The sequence below is a fragment of the Anabas testudineus genome, chromosome 1 (genome assembly GCF_900324465.2).
Source record: "Anabas testudineus chromosome 1, fAnaTes1.2, whole genome shotgun sequence".
Classification (NCBI taxonomy): domain Eukaryota; kingdom Metazoa; phylum Chordata; class Actinopteri; order Anabantiformes; family Anabantidae; genus Anabas; species Anabas testudineus.
In genome coordinates this window covers 19,539,308-19,558,453 of record NC_046610.1, presented here as the reverse complement: position 1 = coordinate 19,558,453, position 19,146 = coordinate 19,539,308, and the positions used below count along the sequence as shown (strand labels likewise).

Genomic DNA, 19,146 nt, shown 5'->3' with positions numbered 1-19,146 from the left:
GTTTCCTCTGCAGATGTACTTCATGTTGTTCTGGTCCTGAGACTCATATGGACAACTGATGGACACTGAACCTCCCTCATAACTTTGGACTTTGATGGAACTTCTGCAGCAGGTGTTTTCTAACAAAATAATATTAATAAAAGTACTTAAGAGACACAAATTTACAGAAAAACTTGAATCTAGTTCAGGACCTAGTAACAAATATGAGCAAAATTATTTAGAAATCTGTTAACATTGATAGAAATTCTTGTATGTTATGTTTAATATTTACTTTAAATATTTTAATATTTTGAAAACTTATGCAAATGTAAAATTGTTGTTTTTGTCAGTCATCTTTTAGTCCTGTTGTCTGCTTTAAACTGTGACCTCTCACCTCTGACCTCCAGAGCAACAGCAGAGAAAACATCCAGTCCTGTGTTTCTCTTTACTCCACAAAGGTACGACCCAGAATCCTTTTGGGTCAAACTGGTAATGGTCACTGTGAATTTTCTTGAAACCTTGTCATCAGTCAGACTGAACTGTGTGTTTTGTCTGTTGTTAGAGGTGATTAGTGCCTGCTGCAGACATGAGGACGGCTGGTTTCCTCTGCAGATGTACTTCATGTTGTTCTGGTCCTGAGACTCATATGGACAACTGATGGACACTGAACCTCCCTCATAACTTTGGACTTTGCTGGAATTGTCACAGCAGGTGTCTGCCAGAGAGTGAAACAGACAGACAATAATATTTATTATTTATACTTGAATAAATAATTAAAATATATCATTTTAATATTCATCATTGTAACATACGGAAGTATTTGTTAAAAAGTGCTCAGACGATATGCGTTAACGTCTCAGTTGCTGTTGTTTAAAGAACTCTCATGCTATAATGTTGAATACCGCTACATACAGCCAAACTGAAACTCTACTGTACAAGGATGAAGCCGTACATTAACTTTATTTAGAAACAAGTTCAAAGAACAAGACCATCCTGACTTTTGTCAGCTAAAGATGAAAAAGTCTGTAATTGACCGGCCTCACTCCCAACTTTTTAAAACTGATTCATGTTTACAAAAGATAATTTGAGTAGATCAGTGAAAACACTAAAAACTAACTTCATCATAGATATTTTTTTTAATAAGATATAAGAATTTCTAATTACCTTTCTCCACCTTCACTTCGAATTCAGCAGGGTAGAAATCTTTTAGGATTCCACTTTTCGTCACCCCACACCAGTATTTCCCAGCATCGTTTTGATTAAGATTAGAGATGGTGGCTGTGAAAACCCGTTTGTTTGTGTCATCACTGATTGAGTATCTGTTTTTATCTCCTTGTGTTGTTGTGATCAGAACATCATCATTACTGCCACAGTCATTTCTGCACAAATACTTCTCATAAGACTCGTAGCCCTCATCGTAAGAGCAGGAAACATTAGCTTCTTTTCCTTCATATCCAAACACATCGATAATCTCTGCTGCATCGGTCACTACAAAAAAAAAAAAAAGTGAACTTAAAAAAAAAGGAGAGAGAGGAAGACACATACCAAAACCAATATCAAGGAGATATTATTCTATACAATGCTCGTGTTTGCATAAATACAAATAAATGCTATAAATAAATTAAAGGGTTAGGATTAAAAAAAAATTAATTCTGAATTTGTAAATAAATTCAAAAAACTTACTGAAGAGGATGAACAGCAGAATTTGAAGGCACCACATCTTCATCTTTTGTTTGAGCAAAGAGAAACTACAAAATAAGTTACACTAACATAGAAATGTTCCACCCACAACTTGTGTCAACGTGTCATGTGTTGAACTTTTTCACTAGTGCACTTTGATCAGTTTTTTTTTACTTAAGCATCTATTCTGACAAACTCACTTCCTGATTTCTGATCTCTATGTGTGAAACTGAGAAATTATAACAGTAATTCATTTTCTTATTCTCATATCAGTTAAACTGACTGAGGTGGTACAAAGAAAACAAACTCACCTTCATTTGAATTCACTTAGACTATAGTTAATAAATGTAATATTTATCACTGCAGAACGTGAAAGATGATGTTAGCTTTTGGTTGGTATGTTGAATAGTAGATGAGTGTAATAGTAACTACATTATAAAGTCCATACAGTGTCTTGTATTTGTTCTCTCTGTATATATGTTTACATTAGTAAGTTATTGATATAATGTTCATCTCAATGACACAGTTACTACTTGTAGTGCCAGAAACCCATTTGTATGCCTCATAAAGTAACTTGGTGAAGTTCATATGTGAGTCACGGCGGGTGAGCGAATACTTTTGCAATATAGTGGATTTTCATTAAAACTCATCATCAGCATCATTTACAGATGCATTCACTTCTGCATTTATCTGAAGAAAGCTCAGTAAAAATTAAAGCTCTGACACTGACTGTTAGTTTTTAGTCATCTGAGGAAGTGAAATACAAGTAAAGCTGGGGTTCATCCCTGCAGAGCTCCATTTTGGGTCTGAGAGAACAAGGCAAAAGTCTGGACTGAGCTACTCTCAGTGGAGCCTCTTTGTTGTTGATGGCCTTCTGTAGAACCACAAAATTCCTCTCCTGGACCCCGATCTGCTTCAAGGTCTGTACACACATGGTCACACAATTAATACCATTAATTAACCCATCAATAAATCACCCTGTCTGTCTGTCTGACTGTCTGTCTGTGTCTCTGTGCACCTTTGTAAGCTTAATCTCCAGCTGAGTCTTGGCCTGTACCAGCTCCACACAGCGCTGGCTGAAGGCTTGGTCCACCTTGGAGCACTGGACTCTCAGATCCTCAGCGGTGTCGTGCAGCACCTGCTCCACCAGCAGTCTGACACACAAACAGCTTAATTAAGTTCACTGAAAACTTGAAATCATTTACCACAGTGAAGCTTTGAGCTCCCATCACACTGATCTTCATCATCATTACTCTGCAGCACTCTGACCTGAGACTGTTGGTGGCCTGTTCCTCCTGCAGGGCCTTGTTCAGGTTGTCCTGGCTGAATCCTCAATTCATCCACGACGAGCGGTTACACACTCTGCATCAAACCAGAAGACACAGAGTGTTACTGTATCATTGTGTAATTGCAGATTCACAGACTCATAGCTCACACTCACTGGTCCTGCATGGCAGCTGAGCCTGGGTGGTGCTTTGTGTCTGGACTCCTGTTACTGTGTCTCCCACAGTGGTCATCAAAGCTGTAGGCCTGGTACTTATCAGACCAGTCCAACTCTAACATGTGCTTGGCCTCTCTGTTCAACCTGACACACACATCAAAGATAGATAGATACTTTATTACAGCCTGGTCAATTCAGACGTCTAAAGGACATTTTATGAATGACGTACATGTCAGGAAATGTACGTTTCTGTAAAGAGACACTCACTTGATCTGAGTGACAACCTGAGCTTTAGTTTTCTTCAGAAGGTCCTGGACGCTCCTGATCAGGTCCACTTCCTGTAAAACACAGTCCCACTGAGCTCTCTGCTGGAGCTGCTTTACTGTTACACTGAACTCAGTATGAGACACTTGATCCAGAGAAAATGACTGTGAGCACACAATTTAACTGTTGTTGTAAAGACTGCAGGTAATTGTTCATTATTATTATTATTATTATTATTATTACACCAGTTTAATGTGTTTATTTCATATTTTCTCATCAAAAATGGAAATTTAAATCTATAATTTAAACAAAACAACTTAAGCAGACAGAGTCTGGTCCCAGTCTTCTTGTCCTGCAGTTCAGATTATCTGTGGTGATGGCGTACGGAGTCTCTGTGGCATCCAGCGCCTTCTCCAGCCGCGTCTTCAGTGCCAGCAGTGTCTCGGTGTCGGTCAGAAGATGGCCGATGTGCCGCTGCAGCTCAGACTTCCAGTAGTGGATGTCTTGTGGTCTTTCTCCCAGAAGACGTGTTCCCTCAGCCTGGGTCTTAAAAGTGGCTTCCTCTGTGTCCTGGTACAGAGTTCTGGACTCTCTCTGGATACTTTGAGCCTCTTGGTGGTCGGTTGTGGCCTCTTGGAGGATATTGTGATAGATACGTCTCAGATATTATGTTCACATTCACTGAATTTAAACTGCTGGATACAAGTTAATGTTAATTCATTACAATGATAGACTGATCAAATGTCTAATATAACATTTACTTTAACAGTTAAACAACAGCAGCAGAGAGCTCCTTATGACACATCAACTAGAGGTGTGATCTATGTTTGATGTATCAGCCCATGTGTTTTATAGGAAGTGGTCAAGATCAGAGATGTTCTGAAAATAACTATGGTACAGCTCAGGTTGTCGATCAGATGTCGTGTCAAACTCTGTTAAACTGCCTGATGTGAAAGATAAGTCGAGCAAACGTCTTGATTCTAATGAAGATCGTGATCATTTGGGGACAAAAAGTAAAATGATTGATTCAGTGGGCTAATATTGAACATGTATATTGTATATTTATGTACACTAGATTATATTTTCACCTTTTTTTTCTTTTCTTGATAGTTGATAGGACAGAGAGTAAGAAAAATGCAAACCACACATGTGTGTGGCCACACATTTGTGGATGACACCATGACATCATGGTCTGTTTGCTGTTTGCATTTTTCTTACTCTCAACTATCAAAAAAAGAAAAAAAAAGTAAGAGTCTGCTCATAGTGATAAAACCACAGTGAAGTCTTAAAGATGCTAAAGATCCCGAACAGAGATGTGTTACGGTGAACAGCGGGGGTGTATGTGTGTGTGCATGTCTTCTGTTGCCCTGAGACTACACACTACGGTCATATTCAGGTTCTTTATCATTCTTATGATCGGTGCTCCGCTGCTCATACAAACCCAGCTCTGAACCAGATAAAGCTTCTGAATGAACATGAATCTAAAGAGAAAGAATTGTTTAAATGAATGAAACAGCACAGGTACACAGAGGAGGTTGTATGACCACAGTCTGTTTTTCAGTTTGTGTGATCCAGAGTTTGATATTCACCTTTCTCATTTCTTCAGTTTCCTCAGTCTTTGTTATGTTTCTGTTCACACTGACTTCAGGTCCTGGAGACACACATGCAGCACAACACACTGAGTCACAGTTAAGTGTGTTTGACTGCTCGTGCATTTTGTGTGTGTGATACAAACCTTTCACTTAACATTTGTAAACTGTGACTAGAACAAATGTAAACCATCATGTTAGTGTAGCCAGGCTGACAAAAGTCATAGCTCTATTGAGCACAGTGTCTAATAACTCTCACCAGCATGACTTTATGAATTTCTTAAATGAAATAAAAGAACTCATAACTATTAGAGAAAGAATTGATCAGATCCTCCCTGCAAACGACATCTGTCAGACCTCACTGCTATTTGGACTGCTTCTTCCCCGTAGGTCATTCTGGATTGAAAATAAAAATGATTGTATCAAAACCATCAAAATGTCTCTTAGATCCCATCCTAACTCGACTGCTCAAAGATGTCTATGCTTTGATCAGCACGTCCATATTAGATCAGATTAATCTCTCTTTACTAATAGTCTATGTACGACAGGTTTTTAAGGTTGCTGTAGTCAAACCTTTACTTAAAATGCCTACTCTGGACTCAGGGTGTCACAAGTGCGGGAAGGGACGAGGCAGGTATGAACGAGAAACAGGATCTATTCATAGAAAACTACACAAAACAGGGGGGTGTCAACAGACACTACAAAAGCAGGCAGAAAACACAATGACAAAGTAACATAAAACTACGAACGTGGCGGGGAACAAAGTAACAAGGGACACCAGACGGGAGGACAGGAGAGCCCCGGGTGGACGACCCGGAGGTGGCAGCAGGAGGCCGGGTGCCTGGAGAGTCTGGAGAGCCGGCTGGGGGCGCCAGGAGGATGCAGTTAAACGGATATGCTGCTGCGCCATGCAGGTCTAGGTACTCTTCCCGCAGTGCTTCGGAAAAGAGGGGAAGGGACAGGGGGGGAAGTTTTTAGGTTTTAGCCAATTATGGACCAATTTCTAATCTGCCCTTTATCTCTAAAATCCATGAAAAGCAATTATGTGACCACCTGCATAGGAATAACTTGTATGAAGATTTCCAGTCAGGATTTAGAGTACATCATAGTACAGAAACAGCACTGGTAAAGGTCACTAATGATCTTCTCTTAGTATCAGACGACTTCTCTCTATTCTCATTTTGTTAGATCTTAGTGCTGCATTCAACACTATAGATCACAACATTTTATTACACAAACTGGAACATGTCATTGGGGTTAAAGGAACAGCACTAGAGTGGTTTAAATCATATCTATCAGATAGATTTGAGTTTGTACATGTTAATGATGAGTCTTCCATGCACATCAAAGTTAGTTACAGAGTTCCAGAGGGTTCTGTGCTTGGACCGATTCTTTTTACTTTACTCATGTCTCCCTCAGGCAATGTTATAAGGAAACACTATACATTTCTATTGCTATGTAGATGATAACGTGGCCTGGTGGCTTAATGGGTAGAGAATCAGCCTGGGTAGCGTTCCTGGTTCAAACCCCGTCCCCGCCTTTTTTCACCTGAGGAATATTGCTAAAATTAGAACCATCACTTACCAAAGTTATGCTGACAAACTAGTCCATGCATTTGTTACTTCCAGGCTAGACTATTGTAATTTACTACTGATAGCATGTCCCAATAACTGCTTAAAAAGCCCCCAGTTAATCCAAAATGCTGCAGCCAGAGTTCTGACTAGAAATACCAAGAGAGATCATATTTCTCCTATGTTAGCTGCTCAGTTTAAAACACTCACATATAGAGCACCTAATAGTCAAGCTCCATTATTTCTTAAAGACCTCATAGTACCATATGTTCCAGCAGACCTTTCTATTCTATTCCAGAGTTGTTCTCTAATGACATCACCATGACATGATAATTGGTGCATTATTCTTCCCCTCATATAGCTTTAATGCTGGTCACCATGGACAGTCTGACCAGTCTATGCAGCTCCACACACAGCCAGCTGTGATGCACTGCACGTTCTGACACCTGTCAATCATGGCAGATTTCATTTTCCATGCTGAAAATCACCAGGTGGATTTAATACTGCAGCAAGTAGTCAGCAGACCTCATTGTTTGGACACATAATGTTGCTGAACCTGGACCTGACCGACTGCAGCAACCCCAGATCATAGCACCTCCCCCACAGGCTTGTACAGTAGGCACTAGGCCTGATGGGTGCACCACTTCACCCTCTTCTCTTCTTACCCTGATGCTCCCATCACTCTGGAACAGGGTAAATCTGGACTCATCAGACCACATGACCTTCTCCCATTGCTCAAATCCAATCTTTATACTCCCTAGCAAATTGAAGCCTTTATTTGGTTTTCTTAAGGCTACACAACTGGTTAGTTCCAATCCCTTGAGTTTCCTTCGCACATTGTGCGTGTAGAATTGCTCTTACTTTCACTATTAAACATAGCTGTGAGTTCCACTGTTTTGTTTATGTTTAAGTGATCACAATCATTCAAGATTTTATTACTGACCACATTTCCTCCTCAAAGATGGTGGTTGCCCACTATCCTTCCAGTTTTTCTTAATGCACTGGACAGTTCTTAACCAAACTTTAGTAGTTTCATCTTCTTTTTTTTTTTGCTTGATGCAGGTCATTAACTTGACCCTTCTGAAACAGATGGTGCTTCAAAATAATGCCATCTGACTCCATGAAATCCAGCAGAGAGTGACTGACACAGTGTGTCTCTGTCAACTATTGACCATGTTTTACAACGCAACAGACTTTGCATGACACAAGTGTACAGAGTACCCTTTGGGTGTAACTCTGCAAGAGTCAAATATCCCTGTATGTGCAAGTAAGAGTAACCTACACACACTTCAGAACTACTAACTACAAAACAAAACCAATGTAGAACAGATGAAAACTGATGTTTGTTTGTTTTTTTATTTTAGGTTTATGAAGACACACACACTATATGTATTTTATTTTTCAATCTCAGTGTACTATTATTCTATACAATGCTTGTGTTTGCATAAATACAACTAAAGATCTTTGTTTAATTCAAAGAACATACTGAAGAGGATGAACAGCAGAATTTGAAGGCACCACATCTTAATGCTTTTGTGAGAAAAGAGAAACTACAAAACTAATTATATAAAATTAAATAACATAGAAATGTTCCACCCACAACTTGTGTCAGTGTGCCATGCAAATGCTGAACTCTTTCATTATGAAGATGAACTGTTCCTTGTCTGGAAAACAGACAATAGCAGACAGAGATTTGTTAACTTTTCCAGCAGCATTAAAGCTGCTGTTTGTGCTGACAGCGAAAAATACTCATATCCTGTGAGGTTGGATACAGAATGGACTCGGTTTCCAGTTACTTTTGTTTTTTATTAAAAAGCCACACAGGAGATGGTGTGTTTGTGGTTTGAACTCCATACAACTTAATATTCCACATTAAAATCATTTTAGTCACTTAATCATCTAGTTGAGACTAAAATCAGCTTCTCTGATAATTCACAGTTATTCTGTAATAAAATAGATTGATAATGAAACGATTTTAAAGTAAATATTTCTTTAAAATGTCCTGTTGTTGATTCAACACCTGAACCAACCATCTGAACACATAAAGACAGATATAAACAAAGAGATCAAAGAAATTGAACCACAGTGGTTCTTACAGTGAACTATGTGTTGATCATCTCTTATTGAAAAAGAAAGAACAAATGTAACCCAACAACACAACATTTGTAGACATTGTTCATCTCTTACAGACACGACTGTAAACTTCAATACAGTAAATATCTTCTTTTGTGCTGAGGTTTTCATACATCTCGTTCTGCTGGACTGTTTCGTCGTGCTGGTTGCAGGTGCTCTGCTGGTTGGACGTCCTTTTCTTTGAGTACAATACAACGTCATCATTTTCATGAATCTAAAAAAGAATAAAGAAAATCAGTGAACTAGTCGTTTCATTTATGTGTTTCAGAGGAAGACGTCCTGTAAAACGCAGGTCAGATTACTGTGAAGTCCAGTGAAACTGTTCATTATCCAGATCAAAGTCTAAAGCCATGCTTTTAGCTTATGCTAACATCTTCATGGTAAAATGCTCACAGTGACAATGCTAATATACTAAAGATGTTTAATATCTTCACCATCTTAGTTTAACATACTAACAATCACTAATTACCACTGAACACAAAATACATATGAGGCTTAATATGTTTATAATATTTCCACCAGTTTAACTTGTTCACATTAAATCCATCTGGTGGCTTTAATGATGGTCACCATGGACAGTCTGACCAGTCTATAGCTATGCAGCTCCACACACAGACAGCTGTGATGCACTGTACATTGTGACACCTGTCAATCATGGCAGCATTAAATTTTTCCATGCTGAAAATCACCAGGTGGATTTAATGCTGCAGCTGATCAGTGTAGATTGTAATGAAAATTTCAATCTTATGTGTCCACTAGCAGTGTTTTTGACTTTGGTTTTCTTACATCAGCTTCTTCTTCATCTGTGGCTCTGGTGGTTGTTCTGTTCTCTCTGGCTGCAGTTCCTGAAAACAGCACAGTACAAATGTTCAGTTTGTTTGCATTCACATGTATGTGCATTGCCTGTGTGTATGTGTTCATGTTTCTGTTTGTGTGCATACATTTGTACTGTATGTAAAACATACCTTGCACTTTGTGACATTTGTATTTATAAATTACAACCAGGACAAATATCGTTATGAACATCAGTGCAGCCGGTACAATGAAAACCACAGGGTTAAAGACCACCACATCTGAAAAAAAGAAAAATGTATAAATATCCTTCCTGATAACTCAGAGTAGCAGCATGTTACTCATTTATCTGATGACATTTGTTCTATTATTCAAACACAGCAGCAGAAGTAACACCACATATGAGAAATGTAGCATCACTGTCTTCATTAATGTGTGTTTTAATACAGCTGCTAGTTTATCACATATACACACAGGATCAGTTTTGTTACTCAGGTGGACGATATGATCATTTACACTCATTTCCTGGACTACTTCCTGAATACATACTGGATCCCCACACTGTGACCATACCCACTACGTGCATTGTTTGTAGGTCAGCTGGTCGTACTGCTCCCTCATATAATCAGCTGCATTGTAACTGTGTTGCTCTTTTACCTAGTGACAGTTGAATCTTGGTGTAGTTTCCAAAAGTCCACTGTGAGTCTGAACCACACCAGTATGTCCCAGCATCACCTGCTTTCAGCTCTGTGATGGTCACTGAGAAAGAACTGGAAGAAACATCATCTAGCAGAGTGAACCTGACGTCAGTCTGTCCTGAGCTGTTTTGACTGGTCACCATGTCTGTACAGTTTCTGTGGTGGTCTCCCTTACAGAGGAACTTCCTGTTTGTCCCATGTTGTGGTGGATAGGGACACTGCATAGTTAGTGGACGTCCCACAGTGCCGCCCAGTTTGTTGGACTTCACACAGCACCACTCTGTGAGACAGAAAAGAGGCTTTGAGCCAAATGACCTAATAACACATCAGCTTTCAAAGTTTAGTGATGAACAAACAAAAACTACATTTACTTTATGTGCATTTCTATTGATGTGAAACAACAGTGACCCAACTCAGTATGTGATGAGGTAGATCTGTGACTTCTCACCTCTGACCTCCAGATCAACAGCAGAGACAACATCCAGTCCTGTGTTTCTCTTTACTCCACAAAGGTACGACCCAGAATCCTTTTGGGTCAAACTGGTAATGGTCACTGTGAATTTTCTTGACTCCTTGTGATCAGTCAGACTGAACTGTGTGTTTTGTCTGTTGTTAGAGGTGATTAGTGCCTGCTGCAGACATGAGGACGGCTGGTTTCCTCTGCAGATGTACTTCATGTTGTTCTGGTCCTGAGACTCATATGGACAACTGATGGACACTGAACCTCCCTCATAACTTTGGACTTTGGTGGAACTGTCACAGCAGGTGTTTTCTAAAATAATAATATTAAAAGTACTTAAGAGAAACAAATTTACAGAAAAATGAAACACTTGAGTCTCCCAGTAACAAATCTGAGCAAAATGTATTTAGAAATCTGTTAACATTGACTGAAATTCATTTATATTATGTTTAATCTTTACTTTAAATATTTGACATATTTTGACAAATCATGCAAATGTAAAATGTTTGTTGTTGTCCGTCATCTTTTAGTTCTTTTTTCTGCTTTAAACTGTGACCTCTCACCTCTGACCTCCAGATCAACAGCAGAGAAAACATCCAGTCCTGTGTTTCTCTTTACTCCACAAAGGTACGATCCAGAATCCTTTTGTCTCAAACTGGTAATGGTCACTGTGAATTTTCTTGACTCCTTGTCATCAGTCAGACTGAACTGTGTGTTTCGTCTGTTGTTAGAGGTGATTAGTGCCTGCTGCACACATGAGGACGGCTGGTTTCCTCTGCAGATGTACTTCATGTTGTTCTGGTCCTGAGACTCATATGGACAACTGATGGACACTGAACCTCCCTCATAACTTTGGACTTTGGTGAAACTGTCACAGCAGGTGTCTGTCAGAAAGTGTAAGAAACAGACGGTGTTATTTAGTATTTATTGTTGTGTTAAAGTAACAATTTTAATATTCATGACATTTTTGTAAAATACAAAAGCATTAGTTTAGAAACTGTCACTATCTGCAGGCAAAATTACATCCGTATCAGTGGATACGGAAATTGTTCATGAGCTCAAAAAGAATATTTTTTAAATGTAACATTAAAAAAATATTAGATCTTTCACTACAGTTCATTCTATAGTGAAATAATTCAGGGGCTGGAAGGATCAGAGGAGAAGTCTCTGTATTTAAAGGGCAGATGCCACTAATGAATGTGCTCGACCTGCGTTAACGTCTCAGTTGCTGTTGTATAAAGAACCTGTCATCGTTTTTGCACATTTCCTTTATGTATGCACTTTCATTTATGGTCCCCTTACTTTTCAGATACTACCTTTCTCCTGCATGTTCCTGACTCCGTCTCATCACAGCACATCAACCCTCATCTGGTTCACCTGCGTCTTGTTATCTCCACCCCATCACTACAAATCCCACTCCACTCCACTGCCTCCCTGTTAGTCCGTTGTCTCTGCTGAGGAGACCTCTCCCGTCTCCCAGTCTGCTCAGAATTACTTAATTGGTTATTGCATTTATGATAGTTTTAGGACTCTCCTGCTTGTTATGCAGCCGTCTTTAGTTTCTAGCTTTTGTCTTTAGTTTTGTGGCATCTGCCTGCCTGTGTATTTGATGTCTTACTGCAATCTGTGATTAAACGCTGTTCACTGCTCCAGCCTGCCTAGGTTGTGCTTTTAGGTCCTCGCCTCGTTGTGCGTGTGACAGAACCATCATGATATAATGTTGAAAACAGTCACATACAGCCAACCTGATACTCTACCGTGTAAGGATAAAGCAATACATCAACTCTATTCTGAAACAAGTTCAAAGAACAAGACCATCCAGACTGTTGTCAGCTAAAGATGAAAAAGTCAACAGAGCTACAACAGAGTGGCTCCACATATACAGAGAGTCTGTACTTGACCGGCCTCAGTCCCAACAAAAGACAAATTGTAGATCAGTGAAAACACAAAAAGTTTTCTCTTTAATAAATAAATGAAAAATGTTTTATTGTTATGTAGAAAAAAAAATCCTAATTTCTCTACAGAGGGAGTTTGTACAATATGAATCTACAAAGTAAATACATTTGTTGTATAAGTGTAGTGGAGGAGACCATGTCTTTACATAGAAGTATATTTAACAAAGATGTGTCTTATTACAAATACCTAAGATTGTAGATCATTTAATTTATTATTCCCATATTTATAATAAATTATAAGGTCAACCAGTACAAATCAAACGAAGTGTTACAATTCCTCCCTTCGCCCTCTCCACTCACCAGACTAATGACTGACTTGTTTCACCTGTTAGTTCCTCTGCTTTATAACCACCCCTCAGTCCTCTGTTTTTTGCTGGTTTGTTACATCTCACATGGATCTACTCCACTTGTTGGTCTTTGTCACTCAATCATTTTGTACAACTCTGGACTCTCTGTTTGTTTTACCCTGGACTGCACTTCATTTTTATGGACCTTGGTTTCATTTGTGAATTTGTAGTTGCCTGCCTTTTGCAGTGTATTTTTCGTTGTTACTTTGTCTTGTTTGTTTTGTATGTTTGTTCGCGTTTAGCCTGCTTTCCGCAGTGATTTTTGTTTGTTACTATGTATTTCTCATTCATGAGTTTGTTTGTGTTCCTTTTAGTGTGTCTGCCTTGTCTTGTTTGTGATAGCTTGTTAGTTTCTAGTTCAGGTTTTTGTGCTTTGATTAGTTGGTACTTTGTATGTTTTAGTTGGATTACTAGTTCATATTTTTGCCTGTGTTACCACAGTGTTTTCAGTTGTTACTTTGTATGTCAGGTTATGGTTTTTGTTTGTACTTATCCGCCATGTTTTCGGGTCTAAGTTGATATTTTGTTAGTGTTTGTTAGTTCCCTGTGTCCCCTGCCCTCTTGTTAAGAAATAACCTTTGTTTTGTACTTGTTCTCCCTCGTTCCTTTGGCTGTCCGTAACAATAAAGTGGTGTTGATTAACAAAATAATGAATTTTACTTTACAACAATATTGAAATTTGGCATGGAGTTTATTTACCTCTGACTATATTCAGACTGACTTCAATATAGATATTTTTTCCACACCTTGTTAAATATGACACGTGACAATGAGGATATTGACATCACAAAGTGATGAAAATTATTTCTAATTACCTTTCTCCACCTTCAGTTCGACTTCAGCAGGGTAGTAATCCTTTCCACTCCTCGTCACCCCACACCAGTATTTCCCAGCATCGTTTTGATTAAGATTAGAGATGGTGGCTGTGAAAACCCGTTTGTGTTTGTCATCACTGATGGAGTATCTGTTATGTGCTTCTGTCGTTGTGATCAGAATATCATCACTGCCACAGTCGTTTCTGCACAAGTACTTCTCATAAGACTCGTATCCTTCATCATAAGAACAGGAAACTTTAGCTTCTTTTCCTTCATATCCAAACACTTGGATAATCTCTGCTTCACCGGTCACATAACAGAGATAAACTAGAGAGAGAGAGAAGACAATATGAACTGTAAAGAAATACCTGAAAACTGATGTGATGTGTGTAAAACCCCATCAATGGACTGAATGATGTTTTATATAACCTGTATTAAAGTAACATAGTGACATGCCCAAAACCAAAATCGAGGTGCTATTATTCTATAATGCAGAAATATAAATAAATGTACTTGTTTTTCAATTCAAAGAACTTACTGAAGACGATGAAGAGCAGAATTTGAAGGCACCACATCTTCAGCAGAGAGAAACTACAAAATAAGTTATACTAACATAGAAATGTTCCACCCCTAACTGTCAGCGTGCCATGTAAATGTTGAACTGTCTTACTTTGCACTTTGATCACCAGAGCTTTGTTTAGAGATGCATCTCTTCTAACAAACTCACTTCCTGATTTCTGATCTTTACTGTATGTGTGAAACAGAGAAATTATAACAGTAATTTATTCTCATCTTCTCAAATCAGTTAAATTGACGGAGGTGGTAGAAAGAAAACAAACTCACCTTCATTTGAATCCACTTAGACTATAGTTAATAAATATAATGTTTATCTCTAGGACGTGAAAGATGATCAGCTCCGTCAGCTTTTAGTTGGTATATTGTCAAAGTAGTTCAGTCATCAAGTGTTCACATTTCTGCCACCAAGGGGCGCTACAACCTAATATCTATACTGAGATGGTAACTAGTACATGAGTGTAATGGTAACTGCATTTTAAAATGTATACAGCATCTTGTATTTATTCTGTGTTCATTCGTATATATTAGTATAATTTCAATGACACAGTTACCACTTCATCTACTTAAATGCCACTTGAATTTACTTAATTAATATCTTAACGTGACCATATTATGCTTATTTAGACAGACCCAAGGTTTGTGAGCCAATAAGAAGAAAACTAGGATCCCAGATCTGAGGTGCATCATTTCCCTTAGGCAAGATTATGTTGAATGGTGAATGAATTTTCAATCTGATTCCCAAAGAACAGTTAAAAGTTTTAGTGCGTAACTTGATAACCGTTACCACTGATCACATGAACAGTTTAAATATACAGTGAACATGGTCACCTGTGTGAAGGATGTTTAGGCTACACATTGGTTTACCTGCCAAGTGCTACAACAATCACACTGCCAACTAGTTGTTTTAAAATAACAACTAAATTAACACATACAGTGGCAAGAAAAAGTATGTCATATAACATAAAATGTTATGTATGGACATAAAATGTGCTCCGATCTTCATCTAACTCACAACAATACAAAAACACAGTCTGCTGAAAAAAATAGTACACAAACATATGTTTTTATTGAACGTAAAAAGTAAATATTCACAGTGCAGGGTGGAAAAAGTATGTGAACCTTTGGACTTAATAACTGGTTGACCTTTCTTTGGCAGCAATAACCTCAACCAAACGTTTCCTGTAGTTGCAGATCAGACCTGCACAACGATCCGAAGTAATTTTGGACCACTCCTCTTCACAAAACTGTTTCAGTGTAGCAGTATTCTTGGGATGTCTGGTGTGAATGGCTCTCTTAACGTCATGCCACAGCATTTCAATCGGGTTGAGGTCAGGACTCTGACTGGGCCGCTCCAGAAGGCGTATTTTGTTCTGTTAAAGCTATTCTTTTGTTGAATTACTTGTATGCTTTGGGTCATTGTCCTGTTGCATCACCCATCCTCTGCGGAGCTTCAGTAGGCGGACGGTCTTACGTTTTCCTGCAAAATGTCTTGATAAACTCTGGAATTCATTTTTCCATCAATGACAACAATCCGTCCAGGCTCTGAGGCAGCAAAGCAGCCCCAAACCATGATGCTCCCTCCGCCATGTTTTACAGTGGGGATGAGGTTTTGATGTTGGTGTGCTGTGCCTTTTTTTTCTCCACACATAGTGTTGTGTGTTTTTTTCCAAACAACTAAATTTTGGTTTCATCTGTCCACAGAATATTTTGCCAGTAGTGCTGTGGAACATCCAGGTGCTCTTTTGCAAACTTCAAACATGCTGCAATATGTTTTTTTGGACAGCAATGGCTTCCTCCGTGGTGTCCTCCCATTTACTCCATTCTTGTTTAATGTTTTCCTTTTTGTAGATGTGTCAACAAAAATGTTAGCAAGTCTTTAGCTGACACTGTAGGATGCTTCTTTACCTCATTCAGCATTCTGCGCTGTGCTCTTGCAGTCATCTTTACAGGACGACCACGCCTAGGGAGTGTAGCAACAGTGCTGCAACAGTAAACCCAAGACTGGTGTGTGTTTTTAAAGGGCAGGACAGCTTTAAGCAACACATCCAATATCATCACACTGATTGGACTCAAGGTTGGCTCACTCCTGGCTCCAATTAGCTCTTGCAGAAGTCATTAGGGGTTTACATGTTACAATGGTACAATAAAAACATGAAAACATATAATGTTTGTGTACTATTATTTTAAGCAGACTGTGTTTTTGTATTGGTGTGAGTTAGATGAAGATCGGAGCACATTTTATGAGCAATTCATGCAAAACTCCACGTAATCCCAAAGGGTTCACATACTTTTTCTTGCCACTGTACTTGAACTTAGGACACTAATAGATATGAGCTCTGTAGAGAACATAATAACAATGTTGTAATGCAGAGTTGTAGTAGTATTAATATTAATACTAAGACTTAAAATTATTGTTTATTTTCAGGTCTCTTGCAACCATTGGGAGACAATGACATCTTCTGTAGTTTGGTAGCAATAACTTTACTTCAACTAATGAAGGCTAGTGTTTTTAACCCAATTAAAAGGTCAGCGCCATTAAGAGAAAGAAAATTATGTTGTATTGTAACAAAGAATAATGAACAATGCTGGAGGCAAAGGGAGAGTCAAGAAATAATTCCAGGGCTGAGGCAGAGGCAAGGTCTATTTTAAAATTAAATTTTCTTTTAATAGTACATGTATAGTAAATGTACTTTAACATCCACTTAATATTGTTGAATTTGTTTAAGTGTACATTTTATAGACATATAATGTACTTGGCGTGCACTTAATAAGACACATGTTGTTATATTTAATAAAAATAAACTACGCTACCAGAAGGATAAAAAAAACAGTGTCATCTTGTGCCAGTCCCAAGTCTGGATAAAAGCAGAGGTTTGTGTTAGGAAGGGCATCTGATGTGAAACATTTGCAGAATCATCAACACGACTTCCACATCGGATCTGTCACGGCCTGGGTTAACAACAACTGCCATCGGTGCTGTTGACCTGCAGAGTGCAGTGGAAACTGGGCTACTGTTGGTTAAAGAAGGAGAGAAGGAAGCCAGAGAGAGAAGAGGAAAGACAGCGTGTAGGACTGACAGTAGAAACTTTGAATGTTGGGACTATAAGAGGGAAGGCTAGAGTGAGTTAGATGATGTGATGTAGGGCATCTGAGAAAGCGTGTGACAGGTTGTTGAGAGAGGAGCTGTGGTAGGTCAGGACATGTATGAGAGCTGTGAGACAGTGGTGAGGTGTGCTGTATTTGACAGAGTAGTTTAAGGTAGAAGTGGGTCTGCATTAAAAAGATTGTCTCTGGGTCCCTTCTTGTTTGCTCTGCTGATGGACAAGCTGACAGATGAGGTTAGACAAGAATCTCTATGGACTATGATTCACAGATGACATTGTGATCTGTGGTGGGAGCAGGTGGAGGTAGAGAGGTGGAGGTGTACTGGAAAGCTGAGGAATGAAGGTTAGCTACAAGACCAAATACATGTGTGTGAATGAGAGGGAACCAAGTGGAGCTGTGAGGTTACAGGGAGCAGAGGTAAAGAAGGTGCAGCACTTTAAGTACTTAGGGTCAAAGGTTCAGAGCAACAGAGAGTGTGGAAAAGAGGTGAAGAGACGTGTTGATAAGAGTATCAGCAAGAATGAAAGATTCTTTTCATTTACTTTTCACTTTTCCAGGTTTTTGGAAACTTGAGTCCAGCTTAGCAAAGAAAAGACATGAAACATATTGTGAGAAGAGATAGATGGTCTTTAAACACGTTTTACACAATTTTAATATTGATGCCATATATTAACCATTTACACATACAAAGTTATGTTAATATATAACTAAGTATAGCATTTGCTAACTGAAAAATAATCCTACACTGGATGTTTCTGCTGCTATTGAGGTGGAAGACGTTCACTGTAATGATATGTGACAGGAGATGAGCTAGTGAGACTCAATAGCTCGCTCTAGTGGATCAAAGTATTACGACAGGTGAACGCTAAATGTCAAACATCAATTCAGCAGCTTATAATGACCTTTATCTTTCCTGATTTTGATCTGGGTAGAAGAATATTTAGTGCATTCAGGAAAAGTCCCTGCTGCAAAAATGAATTCACCTGTTTGACAACACATAAAAGCTGCAAATAAACAAATTTACTGGAACTGCAACATAAATATATTGCACTTTTAAAAGTATGAGGGATTCATGGGTGAGAGATTAAATATAGAATTTGATGCAGCATGACTGAAGTAAAGTTGTTTAATGTGGCTTTACATCAACATTTAAATGTGGCTAATATGCTATTGTAACAACAATCCAGTACTACAACATTGATAATGCTCTTTCTGACTGCAAACACTGAGCACTTTCACTTTTTCACCACATTTAGCCAAAAACATTTCTGTATTTTAGTAAAAAGAAATATTTTTATTTTGTATTGTTGTTACAGTTACTCCCTTTGTCCTGTTTGTTGGTTTTATTGTGTTTGTTCTATCTGGTCTCCTTCTCCTGCCACTTCCTGTTTACCCAAATATGGACTTCAGCTTCCTCCACTCACCGAATAATTACTGATTAGGCGGAGGGCGTCCATGTTTTCGTCTGAGAGCAACAGGGGGATTTTTAAAACTCTACACAACATTTCTACAACTTAAAATGAGTAATATTGAGATTGTTCAGTGTGTGGAGTGCAGGATGTTTAGACCGTCTTCCTTCGTCGTTAGCGGTAATTTTACCTGTGACAGGTGTGTGTTAGTTAGCACTCTGACGGAGAAGATAACAGCGTTAGAGGAGCGCATCCAGACTTTAGAGAGGGTTAGAGAGAGTGAGAGTAGTGTTATTTCTTTAGAAGACAGTCCCTGACTCCGGCATTAGAGC

The 19,146-nt window shown here is 38.7% G+C and overlaps 2 protein-coding genes and 1 pseudogene across 2 annotated transcripts; all 3 read right to left on the bottom strand.

Moving 5' to 3' along the window:
* Positions 1-184: 184 nt before the first annotated feature.
* Positions 185-1,681, bottom strand: LOC113161870 (CMRF35-like molecule 3). Its single transcript, XM_026359683.1, has 4 exons — positions 1,663-1,681; positions 1,144-1,467; positions 598-694; positions 185-191 (listed from the first exon to the last, which is right to left on the bottom strand). Coding segments are annotated over exons 1-4 (429 nt in total). The 5' UTR covers positions 1,664-1,681.
* A 717-nt stretch (positions 1,682-2,398) lies between these two features.
* On the bottom strand, positions 2,399-4,772 carry LOC113161869 (annotated as a pseudogene).
* A 4,629-nt stretch (positions 4,773-9,401) lies between these two features.
* On the bottom strand, positions 9,402-11,336 carry LOC113161868 (CMRF35-like molecule 8). The gene is made up of 4 exons (XM_026359681.1): positions 11,171-11,336; positions 10,107-10,427; positions 9,623-9,730; positions 9,402-9,502 (listed from the first exon to the last, which is right to left on the bottom strand). The coding sequence occupies exons 2-4, from the start codon at positions 10,369-10,371 to the stop codon at positions 9,402-9,404; spliced, it is 474 nt and encodes a 157-aa protein (XP_026215466.1). The 5' UTR covers positions 10,372-10,427; positions 11,171-11,336.
* Between the last annotated feature and the right edge of the window lie 7,810 nt (positions 11,337-19,146).